Genomic DNA, 18,332 nt, shown 5'->3' on the forward strand with positions numbered 1-18,332 from the left:
ATAGGGACCGCTTACCAGCGGGAAGGTAAACGCCGTTCCGTGTGCTGTGCTGGCTCGCCAGATGCAGCTTGTCACGCTGGCCACGTGACCCGGAAGTGTCTGCGGACAGCGCTGGCTCCCGGCCTATAGAGTGAGATGAGTGCACAACCCTAGAGTCTGACAAGACTGGCCCGTACGGGCAGGGGTACCTTTACCTTTACCTTTAAGCGGGAGATAACCAGAGCATGCACCACTCTGGCAAGACAGTCCGCGGGCAGGTAGGGTCTCAGCCTGCATACCAGATGGAGCTGATAGACAGCTGCCCTGGACACAGAAGCGACCTTCGCCTCCACGGACAGCTGTGAGTCCAAAATGACTCCCAGGCCTCGTACCTGGTCCTTCAAGGGGACGGTTACTCCACATGCATAATTTTGATTCGCATGTTAACACGTGGAAAGTCTTGGGAACTTGATGCAATGCAACAGGATGGGAGCTCAGTACAGAACATTTCAGCTGTGTTTGTAGCCCCCCCTAATTTAAAGGCCCTTGGGGAGGCTGCCGTTCACAGCACGGGAGCCCTGCCCAGGTTTTGTGTTCCTTCCGCAGACACAATCATGAGGTCTAGGAACCTGAAAAGTGTTGTGGTTTGGTTTGGTTTGGCATTGACTAAGACTCTTACGTTCAGCACACAGCTAGAGTTGTGGACATGCTGAAGAAATACAACCTGTGCTGTTAGTAATGATTGTGCAACCCGTACAGCATAAGCTAAGCCATTCAGTTCTTTATGCTTAAGCCAAGAAATTGTTTCTATAACTACATTTAGCACTAATAGTCACATTAATGGCTCGAGGCTACTGAGGAAGTCCAGAAAACTCTGCTCAAGGAGTGGGCTATCAGCCAACCCCAATAAATCGGCCCTGTCGGGGGCGAAATAGCAGCTCTTCAACTTTATGGACTGCTAGGGCGAAACGGGATAGAACTCTGGTACCCTGTCTTCCATCTGCACTTCACAGCTACCGGGAACATCATTGAACCTACCTACCTTCTTCTTGAACTTACCTAAAAAACAAGAAAAAACAAAAATTGAGTCAAGAAGTTGTAAGAACTTAGTAAAATCTGATACTGCAAATTCACTTTATTTTAGATAGCTTATTAGTTTTCATGGCACTTTGTAAGTAGTTTTCTTATTCTCACAAATTTGAAAAATGGTGAAAATTGTTTTTGGACAAGAATATTAATTGTGTGAATAATTGTCGCCTATGTGCTGTACGGGTTGCACAAACCGAGTTGTGGGCATGGCAGCAGAAAGCCTTCACAGCTCCAGCTGCGTGCTCTTCAAGCATATGACTAAAACTGTGCACAAATGTGCCTTTAAATAATCTTCGTTAACATTTTTAACGGAGGGAAGTCTCCCTAGTTGATCCAGAGAAAGGAGGGTTAACCGATCTCTTCCTCTTAACAGACGTGAAGCCGTCCAACGTCCTTATCAATAAACAGGGACATGTCAAAATGTGTGACTTCGGGATCAGTGGATACTTGGTAGATTCCGTGGCGAAGACCCTGGATGCTGGTTGCAAACCTTATATGGCGGTGAGTTTTTGATCAGCTGTTTGGGGTGCACCGCCCTTCTCTTGTCTCCCAGCCCCCCTCTGTTCAATCCATCAGTTTTTTGTGATCAGCCTCCAGGAAGAAACATGCACAATTATTTATTTGTTGGTTCATTTGTTTCCTATATCCGAGGATCACAAAGATACACGACCTAGTAACAAATGTAAACAATAACCACTCCCCAGTATAAGAGGCTATAGATTGTTTAATTAGCCCAAAGGCCTGGGAGAAGAGGAATGCTTTCGTCTGGCGTTTAAATGAAGGCACCAGACAAGCCTCCTTGGGAAGAGCATCCCACAAGTGGGGAGCCACCACAGAAAAGGCTCCGCTCTCATGTTTCCTCCCTCTGGACCTCTTGCAGGGTAGGCACACAAAGAAGGGCCGCAGGTGATGACTGCAGGGTCCAGGTGGGTTCATATGGGGAGAGGTGGTCCTTGAGGTATTGCGATCCTGAGCTGTTTATACAATAATACCAGGCCCTGGGATCTTCGGATAAAGGGTGGTAATATAAATTGTATCAATAATGGGAAACCAGACTGATAAAATTACTAATAACAGTCTTAGGCAGGCATGGAAAACAAAATTATAAGTTTGCTCAAATGAACTCTGGTGAGTTTCACATGCGCAATATTTAGCTGCTCTGGAAGAAAGAGATGGATGTGTTCTTATCTGAAAGGACCCCCCAAAAAGCATAAAATGCATTTAATCATCCTGGGAATTTCCGTAAAGTGAGTTCAAGTACAAATCTTATGTAAATTCCAGGAAGAGAAGTGGTGCTTAAATGCATGGGTTGTCAAGTTCTACTGTGGTTTTATCATTTGTTGGGAGCCACCCAGAGTAGCTGGGGCAACCCAGTCTGATGGGTGGCATAAAAATTATTATAATTATAATTGTAGTAATAATTATTATTAGTCTGCCTCTCTGGATTCAGAGAAACGTTTACATTGGCAATAGGGGACTTCTTTGACCTTCCCCTCCAGAACTGCTGATGAAAGTGCATCTAACGGTGCCAGAATAAATGCCCCGTGATGTTCAAAGAGCACACAAAGAACCCAATTCCTCCCCATTGGTCGTTTCAACAGAATGAGTGTCACTTGGCTGAGGACCCTTTCCAGGCTCTCTGGGGTGAATGAGTGGGAGGGTATATTCTGCTATTGGTCCCATAATAGTGTTTTAGTGATAGGAGTGATACGGATTGTCCACATGTCATTCCACTTCGTTAGTTGTTCTGTGATGCTTCCCCTGATGTGAATGGGCATAATTGCCGTCTGGAGGATAACTCTTGTGCGGCAAAGCAAAACGTATCTGGATATTTGCAGTGCAGTGGTACCTCTGGTTGAGAACGGGATCCATTCCGGAGGCCCGTTCGCAACATGAAAAGCCCGCAACCTGCAGCGCCGTATCTGCGCAGGTGCGCGGCACAATTTGGTGCCTGTGTGCATGCGCGAAGCGCGATTTAGTGCTTCTACGCATTCGTGAGTGGTGAAACCCGGAAGTAACCCTTTCTGGTACCCTTTCTGGAGGGTAACTCTTGTGCGGCAAACCAAAACGTATCTGGATATTTGCAGTATTAAAAAAACCCCACAGGATTTCAGCAGGAAGCTACAATGGTACCTCGGGTTACGAACTTAATTTGTTCCGGAAGTCCATTCTTAACCTGAGGCTCTCATTCCCTAGATAGGCCTCATGCGCCCCCGGAAGTGGATTGCGTTCATATCCCAGGGTAAAGTTCGCAACCCGGGACACCTACTTTTGGGTTTGTGGAGTTCGTAACCCGAAGCAGTTGTAAGCAGGACTGTTCGTAACCTGAGGTAGCACTGTATGTAATGTGCAGTGTGTCTGCCCTGAAGATTTCTGCAGGCGCAAACAGTATATTTATATCTTACCCTACCTGCAAGGAACTTGGGGGAATGGTTCTTCGCTTCCCCTTTTTATCCTTAAAACAACTGTGCAGGGTAGTTTGTGGCTGAGAGAAGGCGTGGCCTGGCTCAAGGTGAGCTTTCATGGCCAGGCAGGGACTTGAATCCAGCTTTCCGTAGCTCAACCACCAGACCGTGCCAACCCTTTTCGATACCTTTCCTTTGCAGCCAGAGAGAATAAACCCCGAGCTGAACCAGCAGGGGTACAATGTGAAATCGGACGTCTGGAGCCTGGGCATCACCTTGGTAAGAAATCTACGCAGAAGTGTGTCGGTGTGTAAAGGGACCAGTAATCTTGTGGGTTTAAGAATTCAACAGTTAGGAAACACGTGAACGCTGTTGGGGATCTAAGAAAGATATTGTCACCTTGTTGTGGGGCTTGCCCCAATCTAGAAGAGACATATGGAACTCCCTGCTACCAGATGCAGGGGTGTGTATTGGTGTAAAGGTAAAAGGACCCCTGTTCATTAGGTCCAGTCATGGTCGACTCTGGGGTTGCGGCACTCATCTCGCTTTACTGGCCAAGGGAGCCGGCATACAGCTTCCGGGTCATGTGGCCAGCATGACTAAGCCATTTACCTTCCCGCTGGAGCGGTACCTATTTATCTACTTGCACTTTGACGTGCTTTTGAACTGCTAGGTTGGCAGGAGCAGGGACTGAGCAATGGGAAATCACCCCGTCGCGGGAATTCGAACTGCCGATCTTCTGATCAGCAAGTCCTAGGCTCTGTGGTTTAACCCACAGCGCCACCCGTGTCCCTGTGTATTGGTGTACTTAGCTTTAAAAGAGGATTAAAAAAAAATCACAGGGAGAGTTTCATCAGTGGCTGCTGGGAGTGATAGCTAAATGGAAGCTCCTTGTTCCAAGGCAGGATACCTCCAAATAAGAAATGTCAGGGATGTAGGATGATGAAGCTGTTGCCTTCAGGCTTTCTGGTTGGTCACTGCAGCAAGCAGAAACACTGGACCAAGGTAGAAGTTCTGTTTGACCAGGAAGGGCTCTCTGTTTACGTTCTGTTCTGGTCTCTCCCTCTCAGATTGAAATGGCCATTCTCCGATTCCCGTACGAATCCTGGGGCACCCCTTTCCAGCAGCTGAAGCAAGTGGTGGAAGAGCCCTCGCCTCAGCTGCCTGCGGAGCACTTCTCACAGAACTTTGTGGACTTCACAGCCCAGTGGTAGGTGCCCTTCCCATCCAGGCCGCCATCTTGTCTCCCAGAATGCACTGCACTGGAGGTGATCCATTTCCCTGGAGCACAGTGCTTCAAAACACCCCCAGCTTTGCATGCAGAACGTCCCTGGCAGCACCTCCAAGTTGGTTTTATCGGTTTTACCCTTGGGCATTTTAATCTGGTTTAGGACCCCCTTGGCTGTTGGTGGTTTTAGGGATGTGTGCAATACAGCTTCTTCACCACCTGAGCTTTGCTGCTGGAGTGATTTGAAGGAAGAGGAACTTCATTTTCCCACTGTCTGTTATTAGCAGCTTGCAGTGAACTTCACCAGCATGTGAAATTCCTGGGAGAAGCATCTCTGGGTTCATGTGGATGATGCATGGGCAAGCCTGTGCCTTGGAAACGAGGTGCATCTGCCAACTCTCACCACCCCCATTCCCAGCCCAGATTTACCCCTGTAGTCACATGTAGCAATAAGTAAACAAACAACCCCTATGTTGCAAAATGTGACTCGGCAATATCAAAAACAACATGATGGCCAGAAACATTTACAGTACAGTGGTGCCCCGCAAGACGAATGCCTCGCAAGACGGAAAACCCGCAAGACGAAAGGGTTTTCCGTTTTCATAGGTGCTTCGCAGGACGAATTTCTCTATGGGTTTGCTTCGCAAGACGAAAATGTCTTGCGATTCTTGAGGGTTTTTTTCCGCTCCCCAACCCCTTTTTCTAAAGCGCTAAGCTGCTAATAGCCTTTTAGCAGCTAATCCGCTAATCCCTTAAGCCTTTAATAGCCGTTAATAGCCCTTAAACTGCTAATAGCGCTAATCCACTAATGGGCTTGCTTCGCAAGACGAAAAAACCGCAAGACGAAGAGACTCGCGGAACGGATTCTTTTCGTCTTGCGAGGCACCACTGTATAGAAAACTTTATGGAATAATGCAAAACATCAACATTATCAAACTGATGAAGAACTGAATGAAACAGTAGTTGCTATCCGGAAACACGGTTCAGCAGAGTTCAGATTTGGACATTTGCTGATCATACAAAGCTTTACAAGCTTGATCTCTGCTGGGTAAAATCTGGCACCGTGACTTATTCAAGGACTTTTAGAAACTTCAGTTGGATAATTTTGATGTTCTGTGTTATTCCATAAAGTTTTCTATATTGTAATTGTTTCTGGCCATCGTGCTGCTTTTGATATTACTGAGTCACACGGTAGCAAGCTGATACCCTTAAGTATGGCAAATCCAGAAATTTGCACTCTTGCAGCTCTGCAGAAGGCAAAAGCAAAGAAAGCAATTTTGTAGGAACAGGTGAGAGGAAATAAGGACTGTCCCTGATGAATTTGGGCAGCTGAAATGTATGCAAATTAAAATTATAATGTGTAATTAAAAGGCAACATAAAAGCTGCCTACAACAAGAGCAGAATACTGGGACCTGCCCACACCCCCTTTTTTAAAAAACAAAAACAAACCATGGATGAGTAAAATATGATGCAAACTATTGTTGTTTTTTCCTTTTTCAAATATAACCTTTGTTAATGTTATGCAGTAATAATATAGATTGGGAGGAATGAAAGCCTCACACAGCACTTGAGTTTCTTCTGGGTCTTGGTAGGATGCATTTAATCACCAAAACATATATTACACATAACCATATATATATATATATATATATATATATATCACAAAACTCTTATTTACATAAAACAACCTGATGAATATTCAGGACTATATTAAAATGCCACACAAATAAAACCAATGGCTTCATTACTATGAAAAAGTTACATTTTATGTTTACTTCCTTCATAGCAACATGATGTCTATCCAGCTTTTCTCTAAAGTTCTTAACCTTTTGTACAACCGACCTCTTAACTCTCACGAATTTTCCTTCCTTGTTTTTTGTTCTTTCAGCTTGAGGAAGAATCCTGCCGAACGATTGAGTTATGTGGAACTCATGGTGAGTGTCTCTTCTTCCTTCTATCTCCAAATTTGGTTAAGGCTTATGTGGTGCCAGCAAGGAATTAATAGAATTGTAGAGTTGGAAGGGACCACAAGAGTCATTAATAACAACAACAACAACAACAATAATAATACTTTTATTTATACCCCACCCTCCCTGGCCAGAGCCGGGCTCAGAGCGGCTAACAACAGTAAAATTACAGTGAAAAGGGGGGGGGGGACACTAATTTAAAATACAGGTTCAAAATGCAATTTAAAATGCAGCCTCATTTTAAAAGTAGCCCATAGATCAAAAACCATAAGGGGAGGGAAACATAAGGGTCAGACTGAGTCCAAACCAAAGGCCAGGCGGAACAGCTCTGTCTTGCAGGCCCTGCGGAAAGATGTCAAGTCCCACAGGGCCCTAGTCTCTTGTGACAGAGCGTTCCACCAAGTCGGGGCCGGTACTGAAAAGGCCCTGGGCCTAGTTGAGACCAATCTAACCACCTTGCGACCTGGGACCTCCAAAATGTTGTCATTTGTGGACCTTAAGGTCCTCTGCGGGGCATACCAGGAGAGGCGATCCCGTAGGTCCAACCCCCTGCAATGCAGGAATCTTTTGACCAACGTGGGCTTCAAATCCGTGATCCTGAGTCTCATGTTCCACCTACTGAGCTATCCAGGAAATGACTGCCCTTCATTGGAGGATTTTAAACAGGGTTTGGACGGCCATCTTATCAGGAACTCTTTAGTGTGTGATTCCTTCATTGCAGGGGGCTGGACCAGATAAGGCCTGGAAACGATGCCTTATGAGGAACGGCTAAGGGAGCTGGGCATGTTTAGCCTGGAGAAGAGGAGGTTAAGGGGTGATATGATAGCCATGTTCAAATATATAAAAGGATGTAATACAGAGGAGGGAGAAAGGTTGTTTTCTGCTGCTCCAGAGAAGCGGACACGGAGCAATGGATCCAAACTACAAGAAAGAAGATTCCACCTAAACATTAGGAAGAACTTCCTGACAGTAAGAGCTGTTTGACAGTGGAATTTGCTGCCAAGGAGTGTGGTGGAGTCTCCTTCTTTGGAGGTCTTTAAGCAGAGGCTTGACAACCATATGTCAGGAGTGCTCTGATGGTGTTTCCTGCTTGGCAGGGGGTTGGACTCGATGGCCCTTGTGGTCTCTTCCAACTCTAGGATTCTATGAGATACTCTTTGGGGGTGCCTTCCATGTCCACAATTCTATGACTGCCTCTTCCTTTGCTCCTTGTGCAAAATGAGACCTCTTCTCCCTGTCCCAAACTGAAACCGTTCTCCTTTCCCAACAGGCCCACCCGTTCTTCACTATGCACGACACCAGCGAGACTGATATGGTCTCCTTCGTCACAGAAATCCTGGGAGAGGACTCCTAAAAGTCCCACGGAACCTCGCCATCGGAACAAAAGAACCAGCCCTGCCTTCTCCTGGCGGGGAGAGAGAACGGAATAAGGATTTTTATAGCACCAACTGTGGTTTGCACAAAAGAGAATGAATGTCTTCGCTGCTTCCTCCCCTCCCCACCCCCCCCCCAAAAAAAATAATTTTTCTCTTTCCTCCCACCCCCTTTCTCGGCATCATGCTGGACTTAGAGAGCGATTTTATTATTATTATTTAACAAGAGGCCTCTATGAATGACATGTTTTTGACACGTAGACGTCTTCGATCCCAACTGTAGCCACGCACAGTCCGCTTAAGGGTTGAAGGGCGCTCAAGACAACTCCCCCTCGGGTGGGTTTTGAGAAAAGCACGTTGTGTTACTTTTAAAACCAGGCGCCTTTTTGAAATGCAGCTGTGTGTGTGTACGTGTGTGTGTATGTTTGTGTGTCTATGAGCATGTGTACTTTTGCTTGGAGAGATCTGAGCCCATCTAAAACTGCATACAAAACCACAGCAGCCACAGAAGTGTCACCTGTCGCAGGTTAACCAGCAGACCTGCGGGGCTGGTTGTTTTTTGGCTGGTGTCCCGTCATCTTGCAAGCGGCAGATCGCATTAAAATAAAATAAAAAGCTCAGTAGATCACGAGGCTCTTAATCTCAGGGTCGTGGGTTTGAGCCTCACGTTGGGCAAAAGATTCTTGCATTGCAGGAGGTTGGACTAGATGCCTCTTGTGGTCCCTTCCAACTCTATGATCTGATATCTATGAACTGAACCCACACCCCAGTTACTCCCTGTATGTAGAAAACTAGCTCTTAGAGCAGAATGGAAGAGTTATTTAAATGTTCTCCACTATGGAAGTCTGGGAAGGACTCTCGCCTATAATTCTGTTTTTAACATGACTCTTAGTTTTGTTATCACCCCCAAACCATTTACTCATTTAATTCTAACAGCCGTTTTTCTTAGGCCTAACAGACGTCTCCTTCACTTTTCCACAGCTAAATGTAATATATTATCAGTTTCTTTTAAATGCTCTGTCCAGTCACAGTTGTGTGGCAAAATCAGTAGACACACACATACACAAACCCCTCTTTAAACACAAGCAGAGTCTCGCCCTCTCCAGAGTTGTTCTGGAAGCAGGGATTGAGTTGAGCTGCCATCTCTCTGCTGACCTAAGACCACAGGCGCATCCTGCTGCTGGACTGCCATACCCATCATCCCTCATCCGCTGGCCATGCTCTCTGCTGGGGGTGATGGGATTGCTAGTTGAGCAACGCTTTGAACACCGCGTGTTTCCCAATCCTGCTATAGAAAGAGGCCCAAGGACAGGCAGGCAGTTCATAGCCATATTTAACGTAGTGGAGGGAAGAATCTAACGTCCAGATTTATCTAACAAATCCCCAGATCTTTCTTTCCTTTTTAATGAAAAGAGCAGTTGAACGCGTCTATATGTATTGGGGTGGGGCATGTTGACACTTTCTCTGCTGCTCCCCCCCCCCCAAAGTTCACACACACACAAACCAGCTTCAGTACCAGCCAGCCAGTCGGCGACAATGGGAGTTGTAGTCTTAATAAGACTTTTTTTAAAATCCACACTTTTTCATCTGCGACACATTGCAGGGTAGAAGCATCCATGTCGGTTTCCCCACCACGGGGACAAGCAGACTTGCTTTTTCATGCCAGCTAATGCCTGCACATGGGGAAGGTTGTCCAGTGTTGGGTGTGCTAAATGGCAGTCCCTATCTGGGATTTCTCAGGCGGTGCCCATTTCCATTCCTACCTGGAACTGCTGGGATCTGAACCCGGGACCTTCTGCATGCGAAAGCCAGGTGCTCTACCGCTGAGCTAGGGACCGCCTCCTTTTGCTCATCTGCCTCATCCTCTCGGAAAAGGTGCTTACCAACACAGTTGACACTTGTTTCTAAGTCCTACTCTAATGCCCTGCCCACGACCGACAAAAGGGAAGCATTTACCTGTGATATTATATAGCCCCACTTGGTTTCTGTGGATTACGTCTCTCTCCCCTCTCCTAAACACACGTCCAAGTCATATCTATTATTATCTTCCTTCTTTCTAATATATTTGTACATATAAATTATATTTTGAAAACTCAGCATTATGCCCAGGTGGGAATAGGTTTGGCAAAACAACCAGCAGTTTCAGTTAGACCAACCAGCCTTAGGGAGTGTTGGCGAAGCGTTGTGGTTCAAAGGGGGGAAAAAACAAGCCACCTAATTTTTAACGGGTCCTTTTTAAGAAGCATCCCTGGATCCTTAAAAGCATGCCTTGGGTCTTCAAAAGTGGCCATCTCCTTTGGAGAAATTAGGTTTCCCTCCTTCCTACCCCCAACCCCAATAATGTTCCTAAAAGTTCTCTGCCTTAACTACTTTCGTAATTCTGTGGAATAAGGTCCAGGGTTCTGGAACCATAGGAATGCAAGCAAGATCAGGCCAAGCTCCATCACTGACCAACCACATCCCTGCGGGAAACCTGCAAGTGGGGAGCTAAGGGCCCTCGACTCCTGTTAGGACCGGTCCTGCCATTTGGCAGAGTGAAGTGTCTGCCTCAGGCTACATCTGCCGAGGGGCTGGGAGCAGCTACAGAGTGGCACCTGCATGCCTCCTAAGCTAGCAAGCTGATTTTGGGGGCAGTTGAGGAAGCAGTTCCATCACCAGTGCTGAAGTTTGACCCCATTTGCTCTGTACATTTGAAGTAGCCTCCTTCTACTTTAAACAATGCCAGAAACTGCTGAGAGCTGTTGGGAGAACCCCATTCAAGTCACAGAGTCCCTTGGGGAAGAGGGATTGGCTGCTAAACAGCTCCCGAGAACCGTAGCTTCTGCGTGTGATGGGCGTGGAGTTACTTTTGGCCTTCCAGTTGTTGCTGACCCACAACTCCTGGGATCAGTGGCCTCGCCGGGGCTGATGGAAGTTGTTTTTCAGCAAAGGTTCCCCACGCCTGGTATATGGAATGGGTGAGGAGAGGTGCCACCTCCTGCTTTCACGTGGGCAACACAATGCCGTCACTGGCTGGGTTGCCTTTCCACACCAGTCATGCTTGGAGAAGGCCAAAATAGAATTTCCTGACTGGAACATCCTGCTGGCAGGTGACTTTAATGCTAGGATAGGCAGTGACATCAATTCGTATGGCTCCAAGTCCCAGTTTCTACCAGAAGCGGACTGGTTTATCCCTTGGAGTTCTGATGAAAAGGTCCTGAATAAGGCAGGTAATACATTACTGGAGATCGCCTTTAAGCATAATTTGTACAACCTGCATGGTACTTACATGGATAGGTCAGGAGGTTTTTTTTCTTTTATCGGCCCTCGCGGTGTAAGTGTGATTGACCATATCCTGGTCTCTCCAACAATTTTGGAGAGGGCACAGGGTCTCAGCACTTTTAACAGAACTGAGAGCGACCATCTTCCTAGAGCAATCTCACTAACTCCCCTCGAATCAGGGGGATTACAACAACTACATCGTGCAGTCCCTCCTCAAGCACCGGCCCCACGCAGGCGTAAATGGAACAGCGAGCTGGAGCTTAAAATTAAACAACACCTGCACTCTCCAGATTTATTGGTTCTGAGAGACCAGTGTCTTTTACCTAACTCTGATCCTTTTTCACTATATCAGCGGGTCTCAGAGTCTCTTTTCCCACTACTTACAAACTCCAGGCCTCCCAAACAACATAACAAATCGGGGGGCTGGTTTGACAAAGATTGCCGGAAGCTAAGATCCCTGCTTAGGAAGCAACAAAACAAGGTAAAACAGGAGAGGACTCTGTCATCTATAGTAAATCTCCACAGATGGCGCTCTTACTATAAAAACACCTTAAAACTCAAGAAATCCCTTTATAGGAAGGAACAATGGGAGGCACTTGATAAGGCGATTAAATCGCGAGATGATAGAAAATTTTGGGCAATAGTAACACAGGGAGTCTCATCCAAAGGAAAAATTGTAAACAACAGTATTCCATCCGAGGTGTGGTTTCAACACTTTTTCCAGCTATACACACCCTCAAATATTGCTAATTCGAGTCCGTCCCTCCCTTTGAAGAATGTTCATCTAGCTAGTTGGGATCCTGTTACGGAATTAGAGTGCCTACAGTTAATTAAAACATTAAAAAATGGCAAAGCTCCTGGTGAGGATATGATCCCCCCTGAGGTATTTAAGTCAAATACCCAATGGTGGGCCATCTTTTTGGCCAAACTTTTTACGGCAATAAACAACACATGTAAAATCCCAGCAAATTGGAAACTAAGTGTGGTAGCCCCTATCTACAAGAAGGGAGATATTCAAGATCCAGCAAACTACCGCCCTGTAAGCCTTCTGGACATCGCATACAAACTTTATACCCGGTACTTATTAAACAAGTTGGTAGATTGGGCGGACCATTCTAACCTGTTCAACCAGGAACAGGCAGGATTTAGAAAGGGCCACAATACGATAGGTCACTGTATGGTACTACAGACCCTGGTAGCTAAATATGCAAAAGCGTATAAGAGCAGACTCTTTGTGGCCTTCGTTGACTTGACATCTGCCTTTGACTCAATCTGTAGAGATAGACTATGGAAAAAATTATATGAAACGGACATTGATAGACGACTTTTAAAAATTCTCAGAGAGTTACACACAGATACTACAGTCAAAATCAGAACTGGGCCATCGGGAACTCTTACGGACCCACTGCCATTGGGGAAAGGGGTCAAACAGGGATGCCTGCTAGCCCCATTTCTTTTTAACTTTTATATAAACGACATTGTTCAGTACATGGCAAAGTACAAGTCATCGGCTCCAGCCCTTGAAGGTAAACGTCTGAATATATTGCTATACGCCGATGACATGGCTTTAATGGCACTCACCCGAAGAGGCTTACGCAGCATGCTGGAGGGGATCGCAACCTACTGTTCCCATAACTCACTAAAGATAAACTATGACAAAACAAAAATTGTGGTGTTCACTAGAGCTCGCCACACCTTTAGATGGTTTTTAAACGAACATGTGATTGAACAGTGCCCCTTTTTTAAATATCTGGGTGTTACATTTCAGGCTACATCTAGCTGGCTAGCTCACTTTAAGGCTGTAACCATCCTAACACGAAGAACAATTGGTGTCCTGCTTAGTTTCTTCCATACCCGGGGAGGACAATTGGTGATCCCGGCATTAAGAGCTTTTGTTGGGAAAGCTATTCCCCAGATGTTATATGGGATAGAACTCTGGGGGTGGAACCAGAGGCTGTTGGAACGGCTTGAAATTTTGCAAAATTATTATCTCAAGAGGATTCTAGGCCTTCCCCAAGGAACCCCAGCAGCTTTCTTGAGGGTGGAGGTTGGATTACCCTCTGTGTCTGCCAGGGCCCACTTAAGATTCCTACGATTTTACATCAACCTTGCAAATACTTCAAACATCTTATTGGCCAAACAAGCCTTTGTATCTCTTCAAAAGAACACCACTTGGCGTCAAAACCTATCTGAGATCCTGGTTAGATACACCCTACCGGAGTTTAATATTCTCAAACTGTGGAGCCCGGACAAAGTTCGGGAATGGATCCTGGAGAGAGACGCTCTGTTAGATATCACAAAAACACAGAACCCAGCGTCCTCCCACTGGTTTCCCCGTCTGAAAACAGTCAAAACCTGCGCCAATTACTTGGCGAATATCACCAATCCCACCCTTCGGAGAGCTTTCACCATGGCCCGTTTTCAAACCATTCCTACGGCCTATCTGTCAGGCAGATATGCAAAAATCCCAGTAGAGCAGCGTATATGTCCTTGTCATATGAGAACCAAAGAGGATCTCACACATTACATGTTGTATTGTCCCATCTATTCGGCCTTCAGGGATGTGATGTTACAAACTATTCCCAAATCAATAGCCAACTCTGAGGACCAAGTAAAGTTTTTATTGGTGGACGCTGATCCACGGATTTCTCACGTGGTAGCGGTCTTTGTGGTGAAGGCTATGAAAACTAGGGTATGGTTCCTGGATGAAATGGTGAGGTCCCTCCCATTGCTCCCCTAACCTGTTGCTGTATCTTCTTCCCTGAAAGGCGGGGGTTCTTGGGTAGTTTCTTCGCTGGGACAGCATGGCATGAATTTTAGCTTATTTCTATAATTTTATTGTTTATCTTTTAATAATGTTTTATGGTATTTTGTGTAAAGGCATGGACCTCACAAATCTAATAAACTTCTATTTCTATTTCTATTGCCTTTCCACACCTGGGCTTCAGTAGCCATGCCGCCACTGAAAGTGGAGGTGGTATATTGCCATCACTATTGCTCCTATTACTTTGCCCAACCTCCCTCCTTGTAGCCACCAAAGCCCAGCGACTATTGCGTTAGCAACCTCCTTAAATTAAATAGGTGTCGTATGATCAAGTTCGTTCTTTTGTCTGTCCCGAAAAACCCATGCCTTCACCATTTTTAATGTGTGTTTTTTTTAAAAAAAGATGATCACTTTCCATTTTTCTCCTGAATTCCCTCTCCCTTCATCTCTTCCTAAGGCGAACTGCTGCACTTTTGTCATGGGTTAGCCCTGCAAGTGTCGTGTGGCAGGTTTTTTGAATTGCAGGTGTTGTATAATTTTTATCACTCTTTATTTTTAACATTGCCGTTGTACCTTTCTGGAAAATACCTCCCATCCTCCTCTTCCTTCAAAGCTTTTGTGAATTTTTTTTTAAACTGCATGGTTTTGGATTTTTCTTTTTCTCCACTTTTATATCCCCACCCCACCCCACTTTTTCCAATAAAAACCTGGTTTGAGAAAGCGAGAGTGACTCCATTTTGAACACCCAACGAATGAAATGGCCGCTTCCCCACTAGAGAGAATTCAGGCCAAGGGGCTAAATGCAGCCCATGTGCCCCCTCTGTTCAGGCCACACCCCCTCTGTCCTGGCCACGCCTCCTCTGTCCAGGCCATGCCCATAACTGACCTTACCTCACACACTTGTTGAGTGGTTTTTGCCTGACTGGAATGCGCCCTAATAATGCCTCTTGCTTGCCTGGATGGTGAATGGTGTGTGTGTGTAGAAATTAGCCTATTGTATGTAGGTAAAATTCACATTCAGCGTTTGCCTCTGGCCCTGCCCTCTCCCGGAATGTGGCCCACCAAAGGTTGCGCACTACGGAATGTGGCCCTCAGCCTGAAAATACTTTCATGTCCTTGTTACATGAGCTGGAACTACGTGGAGCCAGAGAGAACCTTCTGGGTTGATCTTAGTTTAGAGAGAACCACATACCTCTCTCTAAACTACACTGCAGCTTGCTTGCTTTTTTTCCTCCGCTTCCCCTACCCCGCCTGGGCCCTTTCCAAAAAAAGGCTCACTGGTGGGGATGGAAAATGGTTTTGTATCTAGAAAAGGACTGGATGCTTTTATGAATTGGAAGACTGTATATAACAACGAACTTGGTCATTGGTTTTCAATAAAATAAGCCACCCAACCCAGTTTCTTCTGTGATTTTTTCCCCCCTTACAAACACTTTAAATAAAAGTAACAGCCAAGCTTTCCTTGATGATGTGTTCTTACTCCAAATCAGTGTTTCTCAAACTTGGGTCCCTCTCCAGCTGTTTTTGGACTACAACTTCCATCATTCCCGACCACTGTTCCTGCTAGCTAGGGATGATGGGAGTTGTAGTCCAAAGACAGCCGGAGAAACAATGTTCTAAAGCTGCTCGCCATCACAACTCTTAAATCTTACATTAATTCCTAGCTGGGGGAAGAAACTGCTTGTTTAAGGCATCCTTGGTTTGACCCAAATGGTTCTGTCTATTGATATAATGTGTTGCCATTATTCTGTGATGAGTTGCTCACCTAGATCTGAGTTGCACACCTAGATCGGAGCTGATTGCCGATTTGCAATAGCTCCAGACTGCCTTACATGTTTACAGAACAACTTACAGAAAACTGTTAAACCCAAGTGTTTTTAAAATCTACATTCCGTCAAGGCAAGTGTACAGAAGCCTTCTACGCTGCTGTTCATTTTTGCGACATGACATGGATGCAATAATAGTGAAATAGCGGTGGATTTACACTGGGCTGTTGACTAATCATTCTGCTCTATTATATCTGCAATACCTCTCCCATGTTAATTGCATTACTGCTATCTGGAGGGGTCCCGCTGCATGACAAAATAAGGGCAATAAAAAAAATTAAACCGAAGCATCAGTCATAAAATGCTACAGAATTTCAGCAGGAAGACACAGGATGGGGAACAATGCAAGTACAGTGCAGTCTCCTGACTTCTTCCCAAATTCCTGGTGGAACTTAAAATGTCATACGCTATTGCCATCGTTTTATCATTTCCCCACATTTTTTGGTGCAGTTAAAAAAAACCACGATGGGAGGATTGCAGTAGAAAGTGCAGGCTAACCAGAAGATAAAATGCAGAGTGCAGATGGGACCTAGTTTATTCTCGCCTGGTTGCTAGTTCTTATCCATGCTGAATTTACACCTTAAAGCAAGGAATTAAGTGCCATTTGCCTTTTTCACAGAGTTGGAAGAGGGGTTTGTAGGAGGTACTTCAAGAGTGCTATCACATCATTTTGACGAATGCCTTCCGAATTAGGTACCATATCCCTATTAATCTTTTATTCATAACAGCACAGCTTCAAAAGAGAAGGGGCTTTGTGCTTATTTTTAAGCATTTTTGTCTACTCAAAGTGGCTTAACGATGCCAAAGTTGTCTTCCTGGTGAATGTAATAAATGCATACCGGGGCAAGTGCAAGAAATTCCATTTGATGCTTCTGTGAAATCCATTTTTAACTGCCCCCCCCCCCATAACCTCAATACCTTCGTGCCACAGATGTTCAGGCTGGAATTACTTGCATCATTTTAAATTCTTCAAGGGAAACACAGCTTTGTTGTTGTTTAGTCGTTTAGTCATGTCCGACTCTTCATGACCCCATGGACCGGAGCACGCCAGGCCCTCCTGTCTTCCACTGCCTCCCACAGTTTGGTCAAACTCGTGTTAGTAGCTTCGAGAACACTGTTCAACCATCTCGTCCTCTGTCGTCCCCTTCTCCTTGTGCCCGCCATCTTTCCCAACATCAGGGTCCTTTCCGGGGAGTCTTCTCTTCTCATGAGGTGGCCAAAGTATTGGAGCCTCAGCTTCAGGATCTGTCCTTCCAGTGAGCACTCAGGGCTGATTTACTTAAGAATGGAGAGGTTTGATCTTCTTGCAGTCCATGGGACTCTCAAGAGTCTCCTCCAACACCATAATTCAAAGGCATCAATTATTTGGCGAAAACACAGCTTAAGCCACCCCAAAATAAGATATTGGAGCACTCCAAATTATTTGCCCATGTCAGGGAACTGCCATCGGAGCCAGAGAGAGAGGGAGGGCTCCAGAGGGATTCCGGAGAGCGTCCTGGGAGGGAGAGAAGCAGCACATCTTCTGGGGAAGGAAATCAGCGTAGCACCAGTGGAGAAGGGGGGCAGATGGGGGAATCGGCGAGGTGGCTCCAAGACTCCTTGCCGGGGACCAGCGGGGAGAGCATGGGCCCTCCGATGCCCACACCCTCCCTGCACAGAAGGCTTCCGCGCAGGGAGAGTAGGCGGAGACTAGGCGTCAAAGAACTTTTATGCTGGAAGAAGTTCAAGAAATGCCCACTGGCGGATTCTGCCAGTGAATGAGACAGCCACGGGCGAGTGGCTGTCCGGACAGGAAAGGTTCACCCAGGCAACCCACCCAGCTGTGGCGCCGATTTACGCACAAGCAACCCCTAGAACCATTACAGCCCATGTATGTACATGGAAAATAATACATCTAGCTGAAAGGCAACACATGGAGATCTCCACTGATCATTGCAATGTATCCCTAATTATAACTATTGCGTAATTATAATTAGGGATACATTGCAATTATATTTCTTATTGCATTGTTATAAGATTATTGTATAATTGTAGAAGGAGGAGTGGCTGTGAGGGGATGTGGCTGTGAGTATTGGTGCAAAATAAATAAATTCCTGGATGCCAAGATCCAAGTTTGGGGCAAGTAGTCTTTGGTGAGAGATCCCATCAGAGATTTAAAGTCATAAAGTATGCAGCAAAGTAAATTGTGAAAATATAGACTGTTAGTCCTTTAAAATGTGACCCTCCAAGTGAGTTCCAAAATGTCCCCTTAAACTGTCTCTTTTCAAAGTTTCCCTCCTCGCTCATCATAGGAAAAATGCGGCAAATATGTTAAGTTAAAAATTGGTTTCCTTGCAAAGCCTTTGAAGGCCATGTTCATGTGCTTCAGAAAAATTGCAGAGGCAGTAGAACTTAGTTTAGTTACAAAGTGGTAAAGGTTCCTAGCTTATTGATATATGA

General features: G+C 45.6%; 1 protein-coding gene across 3 annotated transcripts in view; it reads left to right on the top strand.

Moving 5' to 3' along the window:
- The window catches only part of MAP2K3 (mitogen-activated protein kinase kinase 3), a 61,679-nt gene extending 53,022 nt beyond the window's left edge, over window positions 1-8,657 (top strand). For all 3 annotated transcript variants that reach the window (XM_083413709.1, XM_083413710.1, XM_083413708.1), the window contains exons 9-13: window positions 1,442-1,569; window positions 3,675-3,752; window positions 4,544-4,683; window positions 6,591-6,636; window positions 7,940-8,657. In XM_083413709.1, coding sequence (XP_083269835.1) covers window positions 1,442-1,569; window positions 3,675-3,752; window positions 4,544-4,683; window positions 6,591-6,636; window positions 7,940-8,023 — 476 coding nt within the window. In that variant the 3' untranslated portion in view covers window positions 8,024-8,657. The remainder of the gene's footprint in view (window positions 1-1,441; window positions 1,570-3,674; window positions 3,753-4,543; window positions 4,684-6,590; window positions 6,637-7,939) is intronic.
- Window positions 8,658-18,332: the final 9,675 nt, after the last annotated feature.

This window comes from Podarcis tiliguerta (genome assembly GCF_965153285.1).
Source record: "Podarcis tiliguerta genome assembly, chromosome: 14".
Classification (NCBI taxonomy): domain Eukaryota; kingdom Metazoa; phylum Chordata; class Lepidosauria; order Squamata; family Lacertidae; genus Podarcis; species Podarcis tiliguerta.